This window comes from Epinephelus lanceolatus, chromosome 9 (assembly GCF_041903045.1).
Source record: "Epinephelus lanceolatus isolate andai-2023 chromosome 9, ASM4190304v1, whole genome shotgun sequence".
In the NCBI taxonomy this organism is placed as follows: domain Eukaryota; kingdom Metazoa; phylum Chordata; class Actinopteri; order Perciformes; family Serranidae; genus Epinephelus; species Epinephelus lanceolatus.
This window is the reverse complement of record NC_135742.1, coordinates 25819727-25838589: the sequence shown is the minus strand read 5'-3', so window position 1 is coordinate 25838589 and position 18863 is coordinate 25819727. Positions and strand designations below refer to the sequence as shown.

The following is an 18863-nucleotide window of genomic DNA, read 5'->3' as shown; positions in this document are numbered from 1 at the left end:
CTAGTTGTCCCTCCCAAGGTGACTCCCTCTTTTCTCACCCAGTTCCACTCTCCTCTCATCTCATCCCTCTGTCATCCCCCCATCAGTGCATCATTTTGTTCCCTGTTGTCTGTAACCACCATTGTCTGCCTCCATCACAGCCCCCCCAGCTCCTCCTTTCTTTCATTGTCTCAAATCACAGAAAGCACTAAATATATCACCATGGAAAAACAAGGGGAAACTCCTGATATCCACTGCTCCACAACATATATATGCACACACATGCAGCTGCATTCACACACAAACATACACAAACACGTCTTTCATTCCAGATCATCCTGTCTTCTTTTCTCCTATAGGATGGGTTACACTTTTTGTGACATTTTCGTCTGCATCGATCCTGCTATTTTCCATCTCTCTCTGTCTCACTGTCTCCCGTCTCCATCCATCCCTTCAAGGACAAGGTCATTATATGGCAGGAACCTCCTACCTCCTTTTCCTGCTGTCCTTCTGCCAATGTCATTCACATGGCAAGACTTCAAACTTCCATTAAAAAGGTTTGTAATTGAATGTCAGTGTGACGAATCAACCCACAGCAGCGTTAAAAAGCAGATTTAAGAAACCAACTAAATCTGTATGGTTGGATTTAACAGCTCCCCACCAGTGTAGCTTAACACTGTTCGGATTACAAATATTGTCACCGACTATCACTGGTGATTAAACCCAAAGTGTGTCCATGTTTGCATAGGCTTACATTGCCCCCTAATAAAGATGTTAAATAATGAAAATAAATAACTTTCCACCACAAATAAATGCAGAAAAGACACACATTGGTGCAGAAAGATTCACCAGAATGCAGGAAATGAAGTCTTTGATGCTCAAAATTTCCTGGCAGGGGACCCCCAATGTCCCTGCTTCATGTGTCCCTCCCAAATGATGAAACAAAACCTACGCCCTAATATGTGTAATGATTTTTCAGCAAGTATATTCTATCACAGAGTGAGAATCAGAGACCATCTTGTGATAGGATCACTCCAGCCACAATACAGCAATCATCTACTTTATATTTCTACTGACTGGGAGAGAAGCGAAGGGGCCAATCACCCCTTCCCTAATTCCTACTCCCTACCTCCAGCATCCTTCCTTCCTTTGACCACACCCATCTCCGAACTTGGCCTTCACTGTGATCTCAACTACACACTGTAAAGTTAATGGGCCCAGGGCATAAAGCATGGGGGCAATGGCACCTTCCCTACTTCTTATACCACTTACTTCAAGCCCCCTTGCTCAGACAACACCCATCTAAGAACATGGCCGTCATTTTGATCACAACTAAACACCTGTAAAGTTTGATGACTGTGTGTTGCACGGTTGTGATGCTATTGCACTGACAAAATCTGTCCACAGACAGACAGACATACAATTTAGACACCTGGTAGAATACTTAAAACAGCTTCTGTGGTGGTTCCCACTATAATATGTGTCTCCAGGACCTCATGCTCCACAGATGGAAAACAACAAATGGAAAACAATACCAGCTGTCGCAGTGTTGTCATGGCTGGTAGAAAGTCTTTTTCTGTAGACTTCAGCTGCTTGCAGTTGGTTCAAATAACAAGGTAATTGGGGAATATGAGCTATATTGAACATGAGATCCTCATAACATCACAACTGCATTCTGCTTACTCTGCTCTATTGTCCTCATCTATAAAACATAAATCTAGTGGAGGGAGGGGATGTGATGCATGTTATCTCTGTCCTGGGTGGCCCTCGGCCCCCTGAACATGTGAGCTATGGTGCTGAACATGCTGTGACTATGTGTTTCAGAAATGCAAACATGTTCCAATATTCTAGAAAAAAAGACTGCAAACTAATTTGTTTTTAGCCTTTGAAAATAAGATTTAAGGACCATAAAAAGACATGATTGCTGGAGGACAGACTGAGGGCCTTGGGTGTCACACAGTCCTCTGGGTGTCATTGAGGTGACAACACACACGTTCACAGGGACGAAGAATGGCTGATACAGAGAAATGAATGTGTGCTGAACCATCTTTTCTTTAGCATACATCTCAAAGGAAAAGGCACAGTTCTGCCTTCTCCTTTAAGGCATGCAGTGTAAACCCACTCACCCAGAGTTTGAGAAATCAATAGGTGCTGTACGTGCTCCTCAGAACTGTCCTCCTCTCAGAGCATCCCTTTGGATCAGCAGAGGCAGCTCAGTTTTTGTCTGAGTGCTGTATCATCGTAGCTCAGTGCACATCCTCATGTGCATGGTGCTGCTGCTGTTTATGGTTTTAATATGTCAGTGTTGTCACATGTCATATTTGGACTGCAACCACATGTGCACATCTGGAGACTATTAACTCCTCAGTGACAAAAAGAAGCAGAAACTAAGAGATGAAAAGTAACATGGGGATAACTATAAGGGGATAGAGAGGCAAACCTTTTTGTGTTTGCATGTAGTAAGAGAGAGAGAGAGAGAGTCTGTCAATGGCCCAGCAGTTGAGTTGAGTCTCAGGGGAGTTGCGTGGATCTGCAAACTCACACTGCAGCAGTACAGCTACAGAGAGCATCAGCAGAACACACTGCACACCGACACAATCAGTTCTCAGACTTTTGCCACAGCAAAAAAATAAATATGTCTTCAAATGTGTAAAATCTGGCAAAATTAATAATTTATCAGACATGGCTATATAAAGCCATGCCAGATGCAAGCAGACCTAAAATTACTCATGTCCAAATCATTTAACCCACTGACTACATTTTCCCCAAATGTTACCATGCATTAAACATCTTAAGATAGTGGACAGTGATGCTTAAAAACACTTCACACGCCATTAAACCAATATTGTTTTTTAGATTTGTTGTTTTTATATAAATTACACCCTATTAACACCTTCAGTAAAAATACAACTCATCTACAAGGTGCTACACATGGTGAATATTCCTGCGCAGGCAGTACTTGCCTGAAGAACAGATATCTCTTTAAATGTGTGTGTCCTGATGCTGACTAGTGAGTTTTCCCTCCCTCCTATATAAGGCCAGCGCCCCCCCTCCTGCTGCAGTCAGTTCTCATCCGGCTCAGCCAACATGAGTTTCACGGTAGAGCACCACCTCTTCGGCCCGACCTCGTACCGCAAGGCTCGGCCTGCGTCCGTGTCCTCCAGCGGCTTTCACTCCCAGCGCCGCCGCTTCACCTACAGCCAGCCATCCTCCGTGGACAGCTTGGAAACCTTCAACGGCGACATGACGCGGAGGAACGAAAAGGAGATTCTGCAGACCCTGAACGACAGGTTCGCCGGCTACATCGACAAGGTGCGCAACTTGGAGATGCACAACCGCAACTTGGAGGCGGAAGCGGCAGCGCTGCGGCAGAGCCAGGCCGGGCGCGCCTCCGTTGGGGAGCACTACGAAAGAGAGCTGGGCGACCTGAGGGGTCTCCTGCAGCAGCTGACCGGGGAGAAGGCCCGCGCAGCTCTGGAGCATGAGCACCTGGAGGAGGACATCCAGCACCTGCGGGTCAGGCTGGAAGACGAGGCGCGGAACCGGGAAGAGCTGGAAGCTGCTGCGCGCACCATGAAAAAGTATGTAGAGGAGTGCAGGATGGCGCGGATGGAGCTGGACAAGAAGCTCCGCGCCCTGGAGGAGGAGGCCGCCTTCCTGAAGAAGAACCACGAGGAAGAAGTCGCGGAGCTCCTCGAGCAGATTCACGGTGCCCAGGTGAGCTTTGACATGAGAGACACGCTCAAGGCGGACGTCACCGGCGCACTGCGAGAGATCCGCGCGCAGCTGGATGGTCACGCATCCAAGTGCTCAACGCACGCAGAGGAATGGTTCAAAGGTGAGTTGGGTCAAAATAAGAAAGATTTAAAAATGACCTGATCTGAGTTTTTAAATCAGATAAACTTTGGCGCGCGCTTCTCAGTGTGCAGCATAGTGGCTGTTCTCTGTCCGTGGTGCTGAAACCTAAAGTCACATCCCTGCAATCAGGGTTTGAATCAGCCTGTAGATCAATTGTAGCCTTGTTGTAATGCATAAGGTTATTTAAGGTGAATGTGCTCGAGGATTGCAGGAGTCGCCTACTTTTTAATACGACCATCAGCACTGGAACTGTTAAGCATGCTGCCTTATGAATCTGCACATTAACAGATCCTGTCTTTATAATTTAATAATGACTTTATTAAGGACGCACAGAGGGAGGTCCAAAGCGTACCACATTAAAACAGACAATGGTCTATATACAAAAAAATACCCACCAGCCTGACAGATCGCAAACTTCAACTAAACAAAGGACGATAAGTAACCAATTACAGGCAAATTAAGTGAGTTAATGCAGATATCATGAATATATAATGCAGACAGACTTGAAAAGTATGACCTCCGGTTTAAATGGTGCGTCTTTCTGCGGGTGCATCGCTGCCGCAGAATGATCATTTTTACTTAAGGGAGGCACTGCAGGAGTGAGATGGCACACAGAGACTATTATGATTCATTTGCACTCTCACCGTGAGTAACAGTGGGTGTGTTCTTGCATTTGCCCCATGTGCACTGTCTGTGTCTCTTACCCTGAACCTGGACCTCTACAAATAGAATTATTGTTTCAAGGTCACTGTTTGTGGGTGGCAGACAGTCCAGATAATGCTTCATCACTCTTGCAGTCCTCGTTCTGATGTCATGACTCGTGACTCACTAAGGACCTGGATGTCAGCTATAGGCTACATGTAGCTAGATATGATGGATAGATCATACAGTCCTCTTAATTATACTGCAAGTAGTTGCAACATCGGATGCAAACAACACTTCTGACCTTTATGGTGCTGTGCAAATACACAATCGACAACTTTAAAGGCCAAGGAGGGTTTTATCTGAACTGCATGTTACTGAACTTGATGATCTATAGATTGAGTCGTGCTGTACATACATACTGACTTGATATAAGCAGTGAAAGATGCAAACAGAATGACCTTCCCTGTGTGGTGTCCAGCTGACTGCAGCAGTGTGGCTCATTCATCCTTGGTGGAGGGAGGTAGCTGAGTCAGACTACTGACTGACAGATGGACAGTGTCAAGGTTACTCAGGCTCCCAGCAGAGCGTCTCTAAGGACAGGTCAAATGTCTCCGGACCAAGATAAAAAAAAAAACAATGCATGCCTGTGGAGTAAATAAGAATGCTGAATTTCAAAAGGTCATGTCAAACTGTTTTTGGATATAAGCCAGTCAGTGGTATGACACAGCAAATATGATTTCTGAATGCATTCTTTTGTATGCAATTTCTGCAGTGCGTATGGAGCGCCTGTCTGAAGCTGCTCGTTCCAACCAGGATGCAATCCGTGGAAGCCAGGAGGAGATCTCAGAGTACCGTCGTCAGCTCCAGAGCCGCACTATTGAGCTCGAGACTCTTCGGGGAACCAAGGAGTCGCTGGAGAGGCAGCGTATGGAATGTGAAGACAGACACCACGATGACCTCAACTCACTACAGGCAGGAAATCAACACAAACATGTCACCTATACCACACAGGGAAAACCACATTCACTACACATTGCCATTTGTATAATATTTAACTGTGAGGCTACATGTTTTTATTTTGCAGGAGACCATCAATCAGCTGGACAACGAACTGAAAACCACCAAATGGGAGATGGCCACCCAGCTGAAGGACTACCAGGAGCTGCTGAACGTGAAGATGGCTTTAGATATTGAGATTGCTGCTTATAGGTTGGTCAGGGTTCAAACCCACACAATTAAATGGTTCTTTGACTTCTAAATATCAAAAGTTATTGTCCTTTTCACTGACTGTGTGTCTTTAAAACAGGAAATTACTGGAGGGAGAGGAGACTCGCTTTGGTTCAGGAGGAGGTGCGTACTCTTACCTGGAAAGCAGAATCTCTTCCCATTTGAAAGTGAAAGGAGAAGAGATCTCCGACACAGTCATCGTGGAGGAACAGACAGATGAGACCCAGGTCACAGAGGTGACAGAGGAGGCAGATGAGGAGGAAGAAGAGGGAGAGAAAGGAGAGGAAGAAGAAGGCGAGGAAACCAAAGAAGAGGAGGAAGGAGGTGAGGAAGGAGAAGACAAGGAGGAGGAAGGAGAGGGAGAAGAAGAGAAGGGGGAGGAAGGAGAGGGTGAGGAGGAAAAGGATGGGGAGAAGGGAGAGAAAGAGGAGGCAGGTGAGGAGGAAGAGAAGTCCAAATCTCCAGAAAAGGCTGCGTCCCCTCAGCCCAAATCTCCCGCTGTCAAATCACCGGAATCTAAATCCCCACAAAAATCACCAGAATCTAAATCACCAGCACCCAAATCCCCAATGCCCAAATCACCCGCTAAGTCGCCCACAGTCAAATCCCCTGCAGGAGATGAGTCAAAGTCACCTGTGTCAAAATCCCCACCCAGCAAATCCCCTGAATCTAAATCTCCCCGCCCCAAGACCCCAGAATCCAAGTCTCCGGAAAAAGAGAAGGCCGAGCCTGCCGCCGCCAAAGACACCCCTAAAGAGGAGAAAAAAGAGGAGAAGCCTCAGCCTGTCAAGGAGGAGAAGAAGGAGAAGGAAGAACCTGTAAAGGAGGAGACGAAGGAAAAGCCCAAGGAGAAGGAGCCAGAGAAGGCCGACAAAGCTGATACAAAGCAAGACAGCAAGGCAGATGACACTTCTAAACCTGCCGCTCCCAGCAAGCCTACTGAGGACAAGCCTGCTCCCAAGCCTGAGCCTAAAGAGAGCGCTCCCCCCACCAAGGAGGAGAAACCCGCTGCTCCTAAATCAGAGAAGGCCGAGCCGGAGGCAAAGCCCGCCTCTAAAGCAGAGCCCGAGAAGACAGAAGCCAAGAAGGAGGAGAAGAAGCCAGAGGAAAAGCCCGCACCTAAAGCTGAACCCGAGAAGACAGAGAGCAAGAAAGATGAGAAGAAGCCAGAGGCGAAAAAGGAAACCAGTAAAGAAGAGAGTAAGGACGTGAAGGAGGGAGGGAAAGTGGAGAAATCTTCTGGCACAGAATCAAAAGAGAGCAAGCAGGAGGAGAAGGCCAAGAAGTAAGAGTGACGCGCTGTGATTCAAGGCACGAGGAGAGGAGGAGGAGATGCCAAAGAACAACGAGGAAGGGAGAGTAAAGGGCAGGAGAAAAGAGGCTGGATGCACCCAGCAGTTCAGATGGGCGCTTTAATGTCCAAAGCAAAGCAGGTGATGGTATGTAAGCAATAGTGATTTCTGTAGCAAATAACCCCCTGCTCCCTAAGTATGGCCATTACACACCCCTGATGCTTCTGATGTATGACTGTAGTGAATGCAGAATGCTTTAAACTCTTTATCTGAATGTGACAACTGCCCTTAATAAATAACAAGTGCATTAAAACCGAATCACGCTGACGGGGACCGCAGGGGCCTGCTGTACCTACACGAGCCTTCAAGGGCAGAGATGTCAAAACAATGTCAAGCTAAAGATTGTGACAGATATTGAATATATAAAAAAAGTATATTTAAGGAGATACAAATGTCTATATTATATTTACAGATAGAAGAAAGTTACTTGAATTTTTGCTTGTTGTGGACCATAACGCAGCTTCTCCTGAAAGACGAGCTGTAGCGTCTCACTCTTCTGGTCTGCAATGATGACTATGTGTTATGTATTAACTGCTGAGAATATGCAATACGAAACAGATAAATAAAGGATGAAAAAAAAATCAAACACAAAAAAGACTTGGGAGATTTCTTAATGTGTTTACACTGCTGAAAAAATCAATAGCATGTCGACCTCGAGTGAAGATGTATGAAGGAGAGGTGTCATGAGTAATCATACAAGGTGTGAGGCCTGGAAGGTAAACGCTGCGAGTAACTGCACTGCATTGCGGCTAAGGAGGGGGGGAGCTGTACCCACCCAAAGCAGCCACTGCACCCTTCCTCACGTTCCAGAGACCATGCTCATGTATTAATCAGGAGCGGTGCTGCTCGCTCGCACGCAACACTCAGATTTCTGCCTTTTATTTCTCGGCTGTGCCTCACTGCAAAGAAGAAAGTTCACACAAGGATGCAGTGGTTTCATAATTCATTACAGCTGACTCATTATGACCCTAAACATCAGTGATGTCATAGGTGGAGTATCATGAGTAGGTTTAAGATGAACACAGAACACGCCTTCACCTCTGAATCCACACATAATGTATGAGGAAATACAAATTAGTAGTACTCCAGCTATTCATACATTTCTATAATCTTCCACAGAGAGGTGTGGCTACACTTTTAATAGGATTCACTGAGTGCAGCAGCTGGTGACTATAGCTACTGGTCTTTTTCTTAGTGGATACATTTCTGACATTGGACTTTGGCTGACATTGGAAGAATTTCTCTTCTGGCATGATTTTAGTGTTCCCTTCACATCCAATCTCTTTGCATCTGAACGATGGCTTTGTAATAATGGGATCAGCGATCACGTCATAGAACACAACAGGTGGATGGTGCAAATGCATTTTTTCTCGTCGTTGCACCTGGATGTCACTTTTGATTTCACTCTCATACTTTGTGAACTTGTTTTCCTGAAATACATCTGACTCTCAGCAGGTCTTTGGGAACAAAACGCTTGAGGAGTCAAATACAAGCCATCTGGTTCCATTTTGTTTGTGCACTTTCTGATAATTTTTCAAATTACAAGAATTTTATCCCTAAAGAATCAAATGTTTAAAGATCTTTTCATAGAAGTAAATCTGACCCTGAATAGTTTATTTAAAAAAAGCAAGATTTAGGTGCACATATGACTTAAACTCCCTGTTTACAATACATTTTTCTCTGTTGAGATTCCACACGCACGTATTAAATAAGTCAATACCAGTGTTCACATCTTCTTCTAATTACATGCATCCATAAATCTATGACGCATTAATGTCTGGATTCAGTTAAATCCTGCACTACAATATGCAAGAAAGTAAGAGTCATATTTTGTCAAACATTTCTGCAGACTGCTGCAAGCTAACCATCAAATGACAGTAAGCCTTGACAGAACTGGCATCAGTTTCCTGAATAATAATAACCTGTTCTTCATCAATTAAAGCTTCCAGAGTGATAAATGAAAGGTCAAAGGCTAAGCTCTGACTGTAAAATACACCAGATATCATATTCTGTGGACGTGATTCTCTGAGGAAATGACTCAGCTCGCTGTAGCTCTGAACCACAATGGCATAGTAATCAGCTAGCGCAGACGAGGCCTATAAATAGAGCAGCACAGAGAGGTGAGGGTGGAGAGAAAGGCAGAGGGATGAAACAGGGAAATTTGGAGAGCACAACAAAGCATAGCTGCAACTGAGCCAGATAGACCAGATACACACTCATTCAGGAAAATAACGGTGTTCTTTTATTTTCAGGTAAAAAGGCTTTTTAAAAAACGGATACTGTGTCAAAGAGCCATGATGGCAAGCTTGAGGGAGTTAGAGTTGTAAAGTACAGCAAGAAGAATCACATGGACAGATCTAGCGGTGACTGAAGAAGCCCTGCGGGTGGTTGTACTTGAATGGCTTCAGACGATTTGGACCCCTGAGAAAGAGAGGTGAGATGTCAGAGATACTGTGAACTTACTCAGATACTAAACTGTCTTTGACCACATTTTGTTTACTTCCTGTGACTGTGTACCTGACAGTGCGCAGGCACATCTTTTCTCTGGGAAACTCTCGTGGTCCCTCCACGCTGTCATCTTGTCCTTCAGTCTCCAAATATACATCCAGGCAGACACACAGGCGGGAAAGCTGATTGGTCAAGAGCTGGTGTCCTGGACGTGGCCCCTGTAGCTCATTTTTGAACACATTGACCTCACTCTCCATGGCCTAAAAAGGGAAAAGATGAGTCAGTGAGGCTGCACTCACATTACAGGGACTAATGCTCAATTCCAATATCCCCCCCAGATCTGATTTTTCTGTCTAGACTGTTGACATTCATGTTTAAAGTGACCCATATCTGACATCAGTGTGAAAGGATCCCTGCCCTGAAAAGTCTCACATGCAACCAATAATGTTACACGTTGACTTTCAGATGACAACACTATAGCTTTATTAGCAGCTATTGCTGGTAGCTCTGTGAGGAGAGAGGTGTGGGTGCGGCTAGGAGCGGATTCAGGAGTGGTGGGGCCAGAATATGGAGGGTTTCATAGAGGGACAGCGCCTCCAAAACTTGCGGATGTCCGAGGCTTCATTACAGTATCTCCATCGGTGCCTCATGTCAATGCTGTCACAGCAGCACTTATGCAGGCAAGCTATCCTTGTCACAAAGCGTTATGCAGTCGGGCTCTATCAGCTGGCGACTGGAGCAGCCTATTGCAGCAGCGGTACGGCTGCAGCAGCCTTCTGTAGTTTCAACAGATCATTACGACCATGTATGGTGAGTGATCTGCGATGCACAGTGACGATGCATGGGTAAAACACACAAGACTTCCGACATGACTGTGCTCAGGGTGGTCGTATGGCCAGTGATCAGATCAGATCCATTTTGAAAAGAAAAATTCAGCAGAGTTCTGTGTCCACACCCCTGTGACATCAGCCAAATAAAAAAAAAAACAAAAAAACTGGACTTGGGCCACATTTGCTTATAATGTGAACAAAGCCGTGGAGCATTAAATATCTAGACGTTAAACGAGCTAATGGAACATAAGAAATCAATATTGAAAAAAAGCTCATACTCGAAGGTTGTCATCAGTGCGTCCACTGCGCTCTCCCTTCCAGCTGAGGGACAGGGAGAAGAGAGGAGAGATTTCTGGGTAACGGGGACTCAGCACCACAGCGGCTTGGAGACGAGCTGAGGAAGGAGGAGATTAAGGCAGGTGGGTTATAAGAAAGACAACAACAAAAAAAAAAATCAACATCGGGAAATTCTGTCATGAGGGCTCGTATTTTACCTGTGCCCCTTTCCACCACAGCCATGAAGTATAGATCAGTCTCCTTTGCCAGCCCAGCATCAGTCACATGACGAGTATATGGCAGATCCTACCATGAAAGAGAAATACCACAGTAAGACATATGTTGCATTTTTTAAAACAGATGATTTCAAATATCTGCACATATGTGATTATATGTGTATACCAGGTACTCCTGGTGAGTGATAGTGATCCAGCGAGCTAAACGGGAGATGATCTTGGCAGGGAAGAGGTGCTGACACTCACTGGAGACAGGGATGATGCTGTGCTCTGAGGACAGGAGCACAAACAGTCTCAGTCAAAATGTCTTATTTCCTCTTTCAAAGTATATAACATGTGGTTGTTAACATATGATGTACCTAAAGAGGCAAACTGTTTGTGTAAAGCCAGGCGGGACTGGAGTCGTCCCCTCAGCAGCTTCATGGTGCTCTCCATGTGGCTGGCACTCAGAGAACTGCCCACACGTACACCCTGGAAAAATATAAGCGTGTACCAACATGACGAGGCTGTAACACACAGAAACTGTGCTCAATTAGTAAAACACTTGATTTCAACATGCACCTCTGAAGAATCTTTGGGAAAATGTAGTCCTCCTAGACTCTGCACCCACATGTAGGGATGGCCCAGCTCGTCCACATAATCAGCAAAGGAAAAAATCCTAAAAAGAAATGATGGGTTAATTCTGCCTGAATTTCAATAAATTCAGCAGTGGGATTTGCTCTACGTCTTCTTATTTCATTAAATTGCTTGACATCCTCACCCGACTTTATCAAACTGGTAGCGATTAGCTGGATTGGGTGTTTCACGTCCCTGGTCGCTGGTGTAGAGACAGCTGAGGAGAGTGTCTGACTTCAGCAGGTCCCTGCAAACAAGACATTATTAGACTTTGTTTTGAGTGACACAGAGAAGAAGACGGACGCTGAAGGCTCCGATTAGACAGTGTGTTTAAGCAGCCTGGGGCAGCCTTCTGTAATTGTTTTCAATAAGAGTAAAGCATTTTGCTTGCTGCTTTTCTGCTCTACGCACCTTACATTTTTGCAGGAGTGTCCTGAATACATTGAGTTGAAAAACTTCAACTCGGAGTGCAAAAGCGCTCAAAGTCACTGGTGCTTTTTTTCCCCATTATCCAATCAGATAAACTGAGAGGTAGGCCTTTTATAGTGGCCTTTACAATAAGTTGTAGCAAGTAGTACTTTCTAAAATTTTACCAATCATAATTTGGCGCATCCTTGTATCATCCTTAAATTAGCCTTGAACAAACCAACTTGCAAGCAAAGCTCCTAGACCAGCTGGTGGCACTCTTTCTGAGGGTCTCAAGTACCCACATGGATCTCCAGTTCCCATGTGCCCTCCCCCTGCCCATTTTTAATGCAGATTTTAAGGTACAGATCTGAGTTTACTTACCACAGCAAAAGACAGGTGATTTGGTGGTTGCCTAGCAACAATTAACATAAAATGCAGCCAGCTGCAAAAAGCACTCTGTCTGATTGGGGCAGGCTTCAACAAAAAAAGCAGGGCAGTGCGGCTCACCTTTTTGCAGCCTGCAAAACACGCTCTGTCTGATCTGGGCCTACATCTACACACACACATACACACCCTGCGCTGATGGCTGTGTTAAGGTCTGTGGAGGTGGAGACCTTGGTCTTGACTGTCATGATGTTGAGATTCATCAGGTAATAGAAGTAGAGATGAAGGATGCTGCCATCTGTGGAGAGAAGACAGATAACACATGGTGATTAACTAATCCATTACTAGCTCAATACTCTCTCTCTACCCGTCTCTTTTCATTAATCCTCCCAGTGAAGGCCCCCCTGGGATTACATTACACTGCAGCGCATCAGAAAGCAATAACAGGGTGTGGTCACGATGGTAGCTAGCAGCACCCACGGGACACATACTATGCTGATGGTCATCTTTCACAGTCCCCTCTCTGCAGTCACCGTGAACCCTGTGACACTCTTTCACTCAGTGACACCTACGCTGCTCTCTTTTTGCTTTTGCTGCAGTAAACTGACTGCTGCAGCTGGCAGCAATGAAGATAACTGGGGAGAGGGAAGGCACTAGAAATACGAGCAGTGGTTAGAAAAAGACTGGTGATGGGAAAATATGCTTACAGCTTGTTGTAGGTGCTGCAGACCCACGATGCTGCAAGCGTCTCCCCCCCCCCCCTTCCCACTTTAGGTAAAGTTACGCCTGCAATGCAGATCTCCCTATAATCTGTCACTATTCCTTTTATTGCCAGCAGAGGGAACACAAGGGTCAAATGGTGTCATGACATCATAGCAGACTGGGTCACGCTTACTTTGTTTCACTCACTATCTGGTACGTATACAGTTACTACAATAGCTATTGATACATTACAGATGACTTGTAAACAAACAAATTCACAAAATGCACAGACTTGTTTGGTGCAGATGCTAAAATTTGAAATCAATAAGGATGCATTATGAGTTACCTTTACACTTGAGGTCTAAGAGGAGGGACAGAGGGTGCCTTTTCAGCATCTCCCGTCTTTTCTCATCCAGCTGGCCGCCTGTAGTTGGCCTTCTCCTCTTCTGTCAACAGTGATGGAAACAAGAGATGAAGAGAACAAAAGCAAGACAAAGTGAATGTTTGACATTGTGGCATATCAAATGAGTTAGAAAAACAATTCGCTTCAAATTCCATCTGATTCCAGGTGAAACATGAAAATGACTTAGCATCTGTAGCATTTTAGCCCTATACTGTTACAGATAAAAGGTGGAAGCGGCAGTTCAAAGGAAGGTTCAAAGTAGTAAAAGATTAAAAAAACAAGGGGTGTTTCAGGTGAGCTGCTAGGCCCAATGTCCACCTAAGAGTTTTTTTCCCCAACACTTTGAAGGCGCAGTTTTGTTGTTTTTTAGGTGAGGCGTTTTGGTTGTGTGTGGTTGCTATAATATGGATTAACCTAGGAAGGAGAAATGCTGGCACAAGGTAGAATACTTGCTCTGGACAAAAGGAAGACTGAAGCATAAGCATATAAGGAAAGAGGACAAACCCGCCTGGTTATGTGGGTTCACAAGAGGAAACAGATATTAATATATGTACTGCATATAACACACTTCTCCTCTACTGTTGTTGTTGTTTGGCACTTGTACATCTAAGATGTGACAATTGGTCTTCATGGTATTTGTACCTCCTCCACTGTGATTAAACTGCACAGCATTTTATGCAAAGTTGAAGAAGAGTTTTTCAACTCTCTGAACTCGGGGAAAAAAAACAAACACAATTCTAAGCACAAAACAGACACTCAGTGCCTCGTCATGCTTCTGGCGTTTGTAGCATAACGTAAATACGCAGCGCACCCACTGCAAGGAATTAAAACAATTCACTGGCCTAAGGAAAAAAAACACTTTGGTGGGCACTGCCCCTTATATGCAGATATGCCAGACAAAAGCTGCAACACAATACAAAAAAATGTATTCCCAAAACAGTACTTAAGAAAATAGATATCTATTTCACTAGAGAAACATCCCGACAGAAAGCACAGGTTTGGTGCTGAGAGTGCAAGCCCGAGGTGGGCTCAGGTTACAGTCACCTAGCCATTCTTGATAAATATTTCCCAGAATCCTCCAGCTGGCATTGTCCGGATGCAGGAAGCGATCGATAGCTGCCGCTCCCCAACCCGCCAGACCACAATGTGTGACAGCTAGAGCCTCAGGGATCTTTTGTGTGTCAGTTGCAAAGACAGGTATATTAAGAAATCGTTGAACCCAGTGACCTGAGGGTGTTAGTGTGACTCACCGTTTTCTCTTGCTCCTCCTCTGCATCTGAGTCACTCTCATCATCTGAATGAAAAGAGAACATGTATTTTTTATGGTTTTTCTGTTTTTTGGGGTTGTGCACTTCTCAGAAATATAACATCTTGAAATATTTAGATGAACTGCACAACAAAGTTAAGTGTCTGTGTGATGGCAGGCATGTAAAGTAGCGTTTGTACCCTGGGAATCTTCTGGAGGTTTGGACAGGGCCTTGGCTTCATCCACATCACCACTGATTGAGACACTCAGGTTCTTGTCTGACATGGAAACAAAAATAGATAGTTGAGAATCGGGTCTTCTTTCCCATATAGACAAACTCAACATTAACGCAGCATATTCTCAAATGACTACTCACCACAGGCCTGGCCATAAGCATTGGCTTGAACAAATAGGACGTAGAGAGGTGGCGGCAGGTGGCGAGCAACCTCTGTCTGTATCTGAGTCTGTTCAAAAGGCATGGACAGGTACTCCTGCACCGGGAGAGAGGCCTGTGAAAGAGAGCAGAAATCATATTGTTATTCAGGGGCTACATACATGGTGGTAAGACCTTCACCTCAATAAAGAAAAAATGTGAAGAAATTTAACTAAGCAGTCGATATTATAAATAATAAATGAACAACACATTTTCAAAACATGCACAGCTCAGCTAGAAAAGTTCTGCTAATTCAGTGATTAACACATTTCATTTCCTATAAATTCTTCACAATAAAAGTTCCTAGATATTTTGTTATGTACCAGTTTTTAGCAGCCAAATACAGAAATATTGGGTATAACACGGCTCCTATACGGCTCAAAGCAAACATGAAACGGTAAAGTAAAGCAGATATCTGGAAGTACAAACAGGACACAAGAGAGAAACTAAACTGTATACCACATATTCAGTTATTCAGTTAGAAGCTACAAAAGCACCAACAGCTGAACACACAGGGACTTTTGAAAAAAAACATCTTTCTCTCTGGTCTTCTGCACAGATGGGAGTTGAGTCTTGCAACATATACTTGTTTGAGGGGGAGAAGAGGGGTTGTCAGCAGTTGGCTGCTGTCAGCAAGATGTCGCTGCTACCCACTCGGAGGCGTTGGGGTGCACTTCTGGCCTGAACTTAGAAGTGCCAATAAAAAAGGTCCCTTAAAGCATAAAACATTTACAATATAGCACCCAAAATGCTGTTATACCTGCATGATGGCATTGAGTCCTGGCTGCAAGCTTGTCAGATGCTCCTTCTTCACCTCAATGCTCTTCTGGATCTTCTCCTTTGTTGCTTGTGACTCCTTATATTTCTCTGCCAACCTGTATCCAAGCACAAACTTTTAACAGCTGCTCTGTGCTCCCCAGCAGGCTGCTAATGCACTATGCTGTGTGCAAGTTTATATACCTCTTCCTCTGTTCAAGTTCCCAGTCTAGCCGTGCCAGCGTGAGTTGGTGAGGATCATTTTTTGTGAGTTGAGGTCTGGAAATATCCTGTGGCGCCCCCTGGTAAAACTCTTCTTCGGACACCAAGTCTATCTCCTCGTGCTTAGACCTGGATCAGGGAAAGGTACGTTAACTCAGCATTTTGAGTTGCGTTTTGTGTGTGTGTGTGTGTGTGTGTGTGTGTGTGTTAAAGTTACTAAGTAAATAAAGTGTATTATCATTATCACCACCGTGAAAGCATGTGTTCTTTAAAATATGGACATGAACTATCAACAGTGGAAGTCACAAGTCATATTTACAAGTTTTACTCCACCTGAGCAACTTGTTATATAACTAGCTATACATTTTGACTATCTCTTACATAAGTAATTATTTTTTCCCTCTTGAGTACATACTATAAATATAAATCTATATCTGTCAGAGAGAAATGGCATGTCTTCATTTCTAGGGCTTTATGTGATGCATATTTTTTTAGAAAGCAATTTGTATATTCACATACAAATGTAGACATTAACAAGGTCTGCCGTTAAGCTCTCTTGTTCATAGTGACTGTTCATTGTCATTGTGCTTAGTCTCAAGTGTGTTCAAAGTAAAAGATGTTTAAGTTGACATATATATTATTTTGTACTAACTTGAACTCCAGACACTTGCTGATCTCCTTCTGAAGATGCATAACTTCATACAGCAGGTTCTGTAACTGAAGGTGCAGCACATCCACTCTCTGCTTTGCCTGAGGGGGAAAATCTGGGGTTAAGGCTGGTTTGCAAACACAAACTAGGTAACCCTGGAAAACCATACATGCCAAACAATATGCTGAAAATCACAACCAAGATTCAGTAAGAATGAAGATCAATACACAGGATCTGAAACTGGATCAATAAATTCTAAGAGAAAACCAACCTAAGGGTGTAAAGCTTTCTTTGCTGACAGCGGCAGCTACTGCAGTTAGGTGTTAAAAGTAGAAACAAAGTGCTTGGTGTTCGACTTGCCTTTCCTGATCAGCACAAAAGGGAGCTGAGGCAGCACTTTTACAGCAAATGAATGGAATCGAGTGAACTTAAACCAAGCTGGTATTTCTTATGTCTCATGAACATTGGACAGCATTTGAGAGTTGTGTGGGAATTACCTCGTGCGTCTGGTCTCTGCCTTTCTTCAGTCGCATATGAGCCAGACGATTGAGTTTTTTCAGATTCATGAAGTGAATGCAGCATTGCATACGTCTCTGCTCGATCTCAGCACACTGAGGACAGGCACAACTTGTTAGACTTTATTATTGTGGTGAAAACATAGAATCAGCTTTGTCTGAGATCATATATACAATGTTGTGGTGTATTAGGTTTACCAGGATTACGAAGTGTATGTAAAACATTTCTGCTGTTTGAGAATGTAGTACTTGTTTAACAAGACTGTATTGTCACTAAATTATGACTGAACCAAAAGCTGGCAATGGAATCAGTATATAATGAGTATGTTTGGATGTATATCTTAAGTCTGATTCTTACCCCCTCCTTGGCTCCACTGGCTTTAAGCTCCTGGATCTCACTCATGAGTGTGGCCAAACTCTCACATGACTCTTTGTACTGCAGGAAGTCCTGCTCAGGGTCCCTGCCATCCAGCTCTATCTCCTCACTATACACACGCGCATCCTGTAACATTAAAAAACAACATCATTAATATAATAAATCACACCACTGTTGGTCACCTAGTAACTTGAGCCCACTCTTCTTGGTGCTGTAAGAAATCACAGTGCTGAATCCATCACAACACCACTAGCGGGGATTTACACAGGTGATCAAACAGGTGCCAAATTTAAAGACTCTGAACTTGACTCAAACTTAAATACTGAGAACTCAAATGTTCACTATGCTACATTAGCAGCTGGTTATCTTGGTGACAATATAGTGCTTAAACAGACATGTACATCCAAGCTAGTGTGCACCAACAGTCCTTTGATCAACAATGATTTTGTTTTTCAATCACATGAGGCAGTGGATTTAATCATGTGATATCTTTTCTGTGATACTTACCGCCATGAAAGATGTGCAAAAATTAACTCTTAAGTTTGCTATGATGGTCAAAGTATTCAGTATCTCAGTGTCTATTATTTATCTGAAGACAAACGAGCTTGACTGTTATGAACTTCCTATCTGGATTACAATGCCCAGTGAAACCTTGTCGATGCGTATTTTTGCTGTTATCAGAGCACCCTGACCCCACACATTAAAGCACCCTGCTACTCCTCCCGGCGGTGTCCCAAAGTTACCTGCTGGTCCCCCTCCCCGCGACCTCGCTTCGTCTCTGGGGTTCCTCCTTCACTGCGGAGAACCTTCGACTTTCGCTTCTTTAAGGCGTCCGACGACATGGTTAACTGGATACGAATATTGGAAATACATAGAAAAAATACAATTAGACAGAGATAAGCAGTGAAAACTTTTCCCACTACTATTTATGCATTAGTAAGCTAGCTAATGCTAGCACTGTATCTTTGCAATGGCTGTGGCTGACTAGCTTTTTGGCTAACAACCGTTAGCTTGTCAGCTCATAAAGGCAGATTTTCAATCACAGATATCAAACCGTTGATATATTGTGTGTTTAATGTGATATACATAAATAGCCACATACCTCCTTGGTGCAGAAATACGGCTGAAATTAATAAATCGAGGGCAAATGCACACGTACAGGATACTTTGTTTAGCTAGACCGTGGGTTTACCCGTAAAGCGCCACAGACGGACGGAAGGCTTGACGTGCCAAAATACTCACACCGGCTAGCCAAAGGAGGAACCAACGGCTATACTGCCACCTATAGGATATATCGATAGTG

General features: G+C 44.1%; 2 protein-coding genes across 2 annotated transcripts; one reads left to right on the top strand and one right to left on the bottom strand.

The window, feature by feature from the left end:
* The first annotated feature begins 3031 nt into the window (after positions 1–3031).
* On the top strand, positions 3032–7656 carry LOC117252092 (neurofilament medium polypeptide-like). Its single transcript, XM_033618773.2, has 4 exons — positions 3032–3817; positions 5255–5454; positions 5567–5691; positions 5789–7656. The coding sequence occupies exons 1-4, from the start codon at positions 3067–3069 to the stop codon at positions 6996–6998; spliced, it is 2286 nt and encodes a 761-aa protein (XP_033474664.2). The 5' UTR covers positions 3032–3066; the 3' UTR covers positions 6999–7656.
* Positions 7657–9280: 1624 nt separating this feature from the next.
* On the bottom strand, positions 9281–18798 carry thoc5 (THO complex 5). Its single transcript, XM_033618664.2, has 20 exons — positions 18663–18798; positions 18304–18408; positions 17543–17686; positions 17167–17280; positions 16673–16770; positions 16003–16149; positions 15803–15917; positions 14986–15118; positions 14810–14887; positions 14614–14657; positions 13307–13406; positions 12448–12556; positions 11612–11713; positions 11413–11509; positions 11211–11322; positions 11018–11121; positions 10834–10921; positions 10618–10733; positions 9579–9769; positions 9281–9482 (listed from the first exon to the last, which is right to left on the bottom strand). The coding sequence occupies exons 2-20, from the start codon at positions 18400–18402 to the stop codon at positions 9419–9421; spliced, it is 2055 nt and encodes a 684-aa protein (XP_033474555.2). The 5' UTR covers positions 18403–18408; positions 18663–18798; the 3' UTR covers positions 9281–9418.
* Positions 18799–18863: the final 65 nt, after the last annotated feature.

Bases quoted from the DNA above. Each gene is read 5' to 3' on its own strand.
- LOC117252092 (XM_033618773.2), top strand. From the start codon at position 3,067: ATGAGTTTCACGGTAGAGCACCACCTCTTCGGCCCGACCTCGTACCGC. The intron at 3,818-5,254 runs GTGAGTTGGGTC...CAATTTCTGCAG, and splicing joins CGCAGAGGAATGGTTCAAAG to TGCGTATGGAGCGCCTGTCT. The intron at 5,455-5,566 runs GCAGGAAATCAA...TTTATTTTGCAG, and splicing joins ATGACCTCAACTCACTACAG to GAGACCATCAATCAGCTGGA.
- thoc5 (XM_033618664.2), bottom strand. From the start codon at position 18,402: ATGTCGTCGGACGCCTTAAAGAAGCGAAAGTCGAAGGTTCTCCGCAGT. The intron at 15,119-15,802 runs GTATAACAGCAT...TCTCTTTCACAG, and splicing joins GACTCAATGCCATCATGCAG to GCCTCTCTCCCGGTGCAGGA. The intron at 9,483-9,578 runs GTACACAGTCAC...TCTCTTTCTCAG, and splicing joins ATGTGCCTGCGCACTGTCAG to GGGTCCAAATCGTCTGAAGC.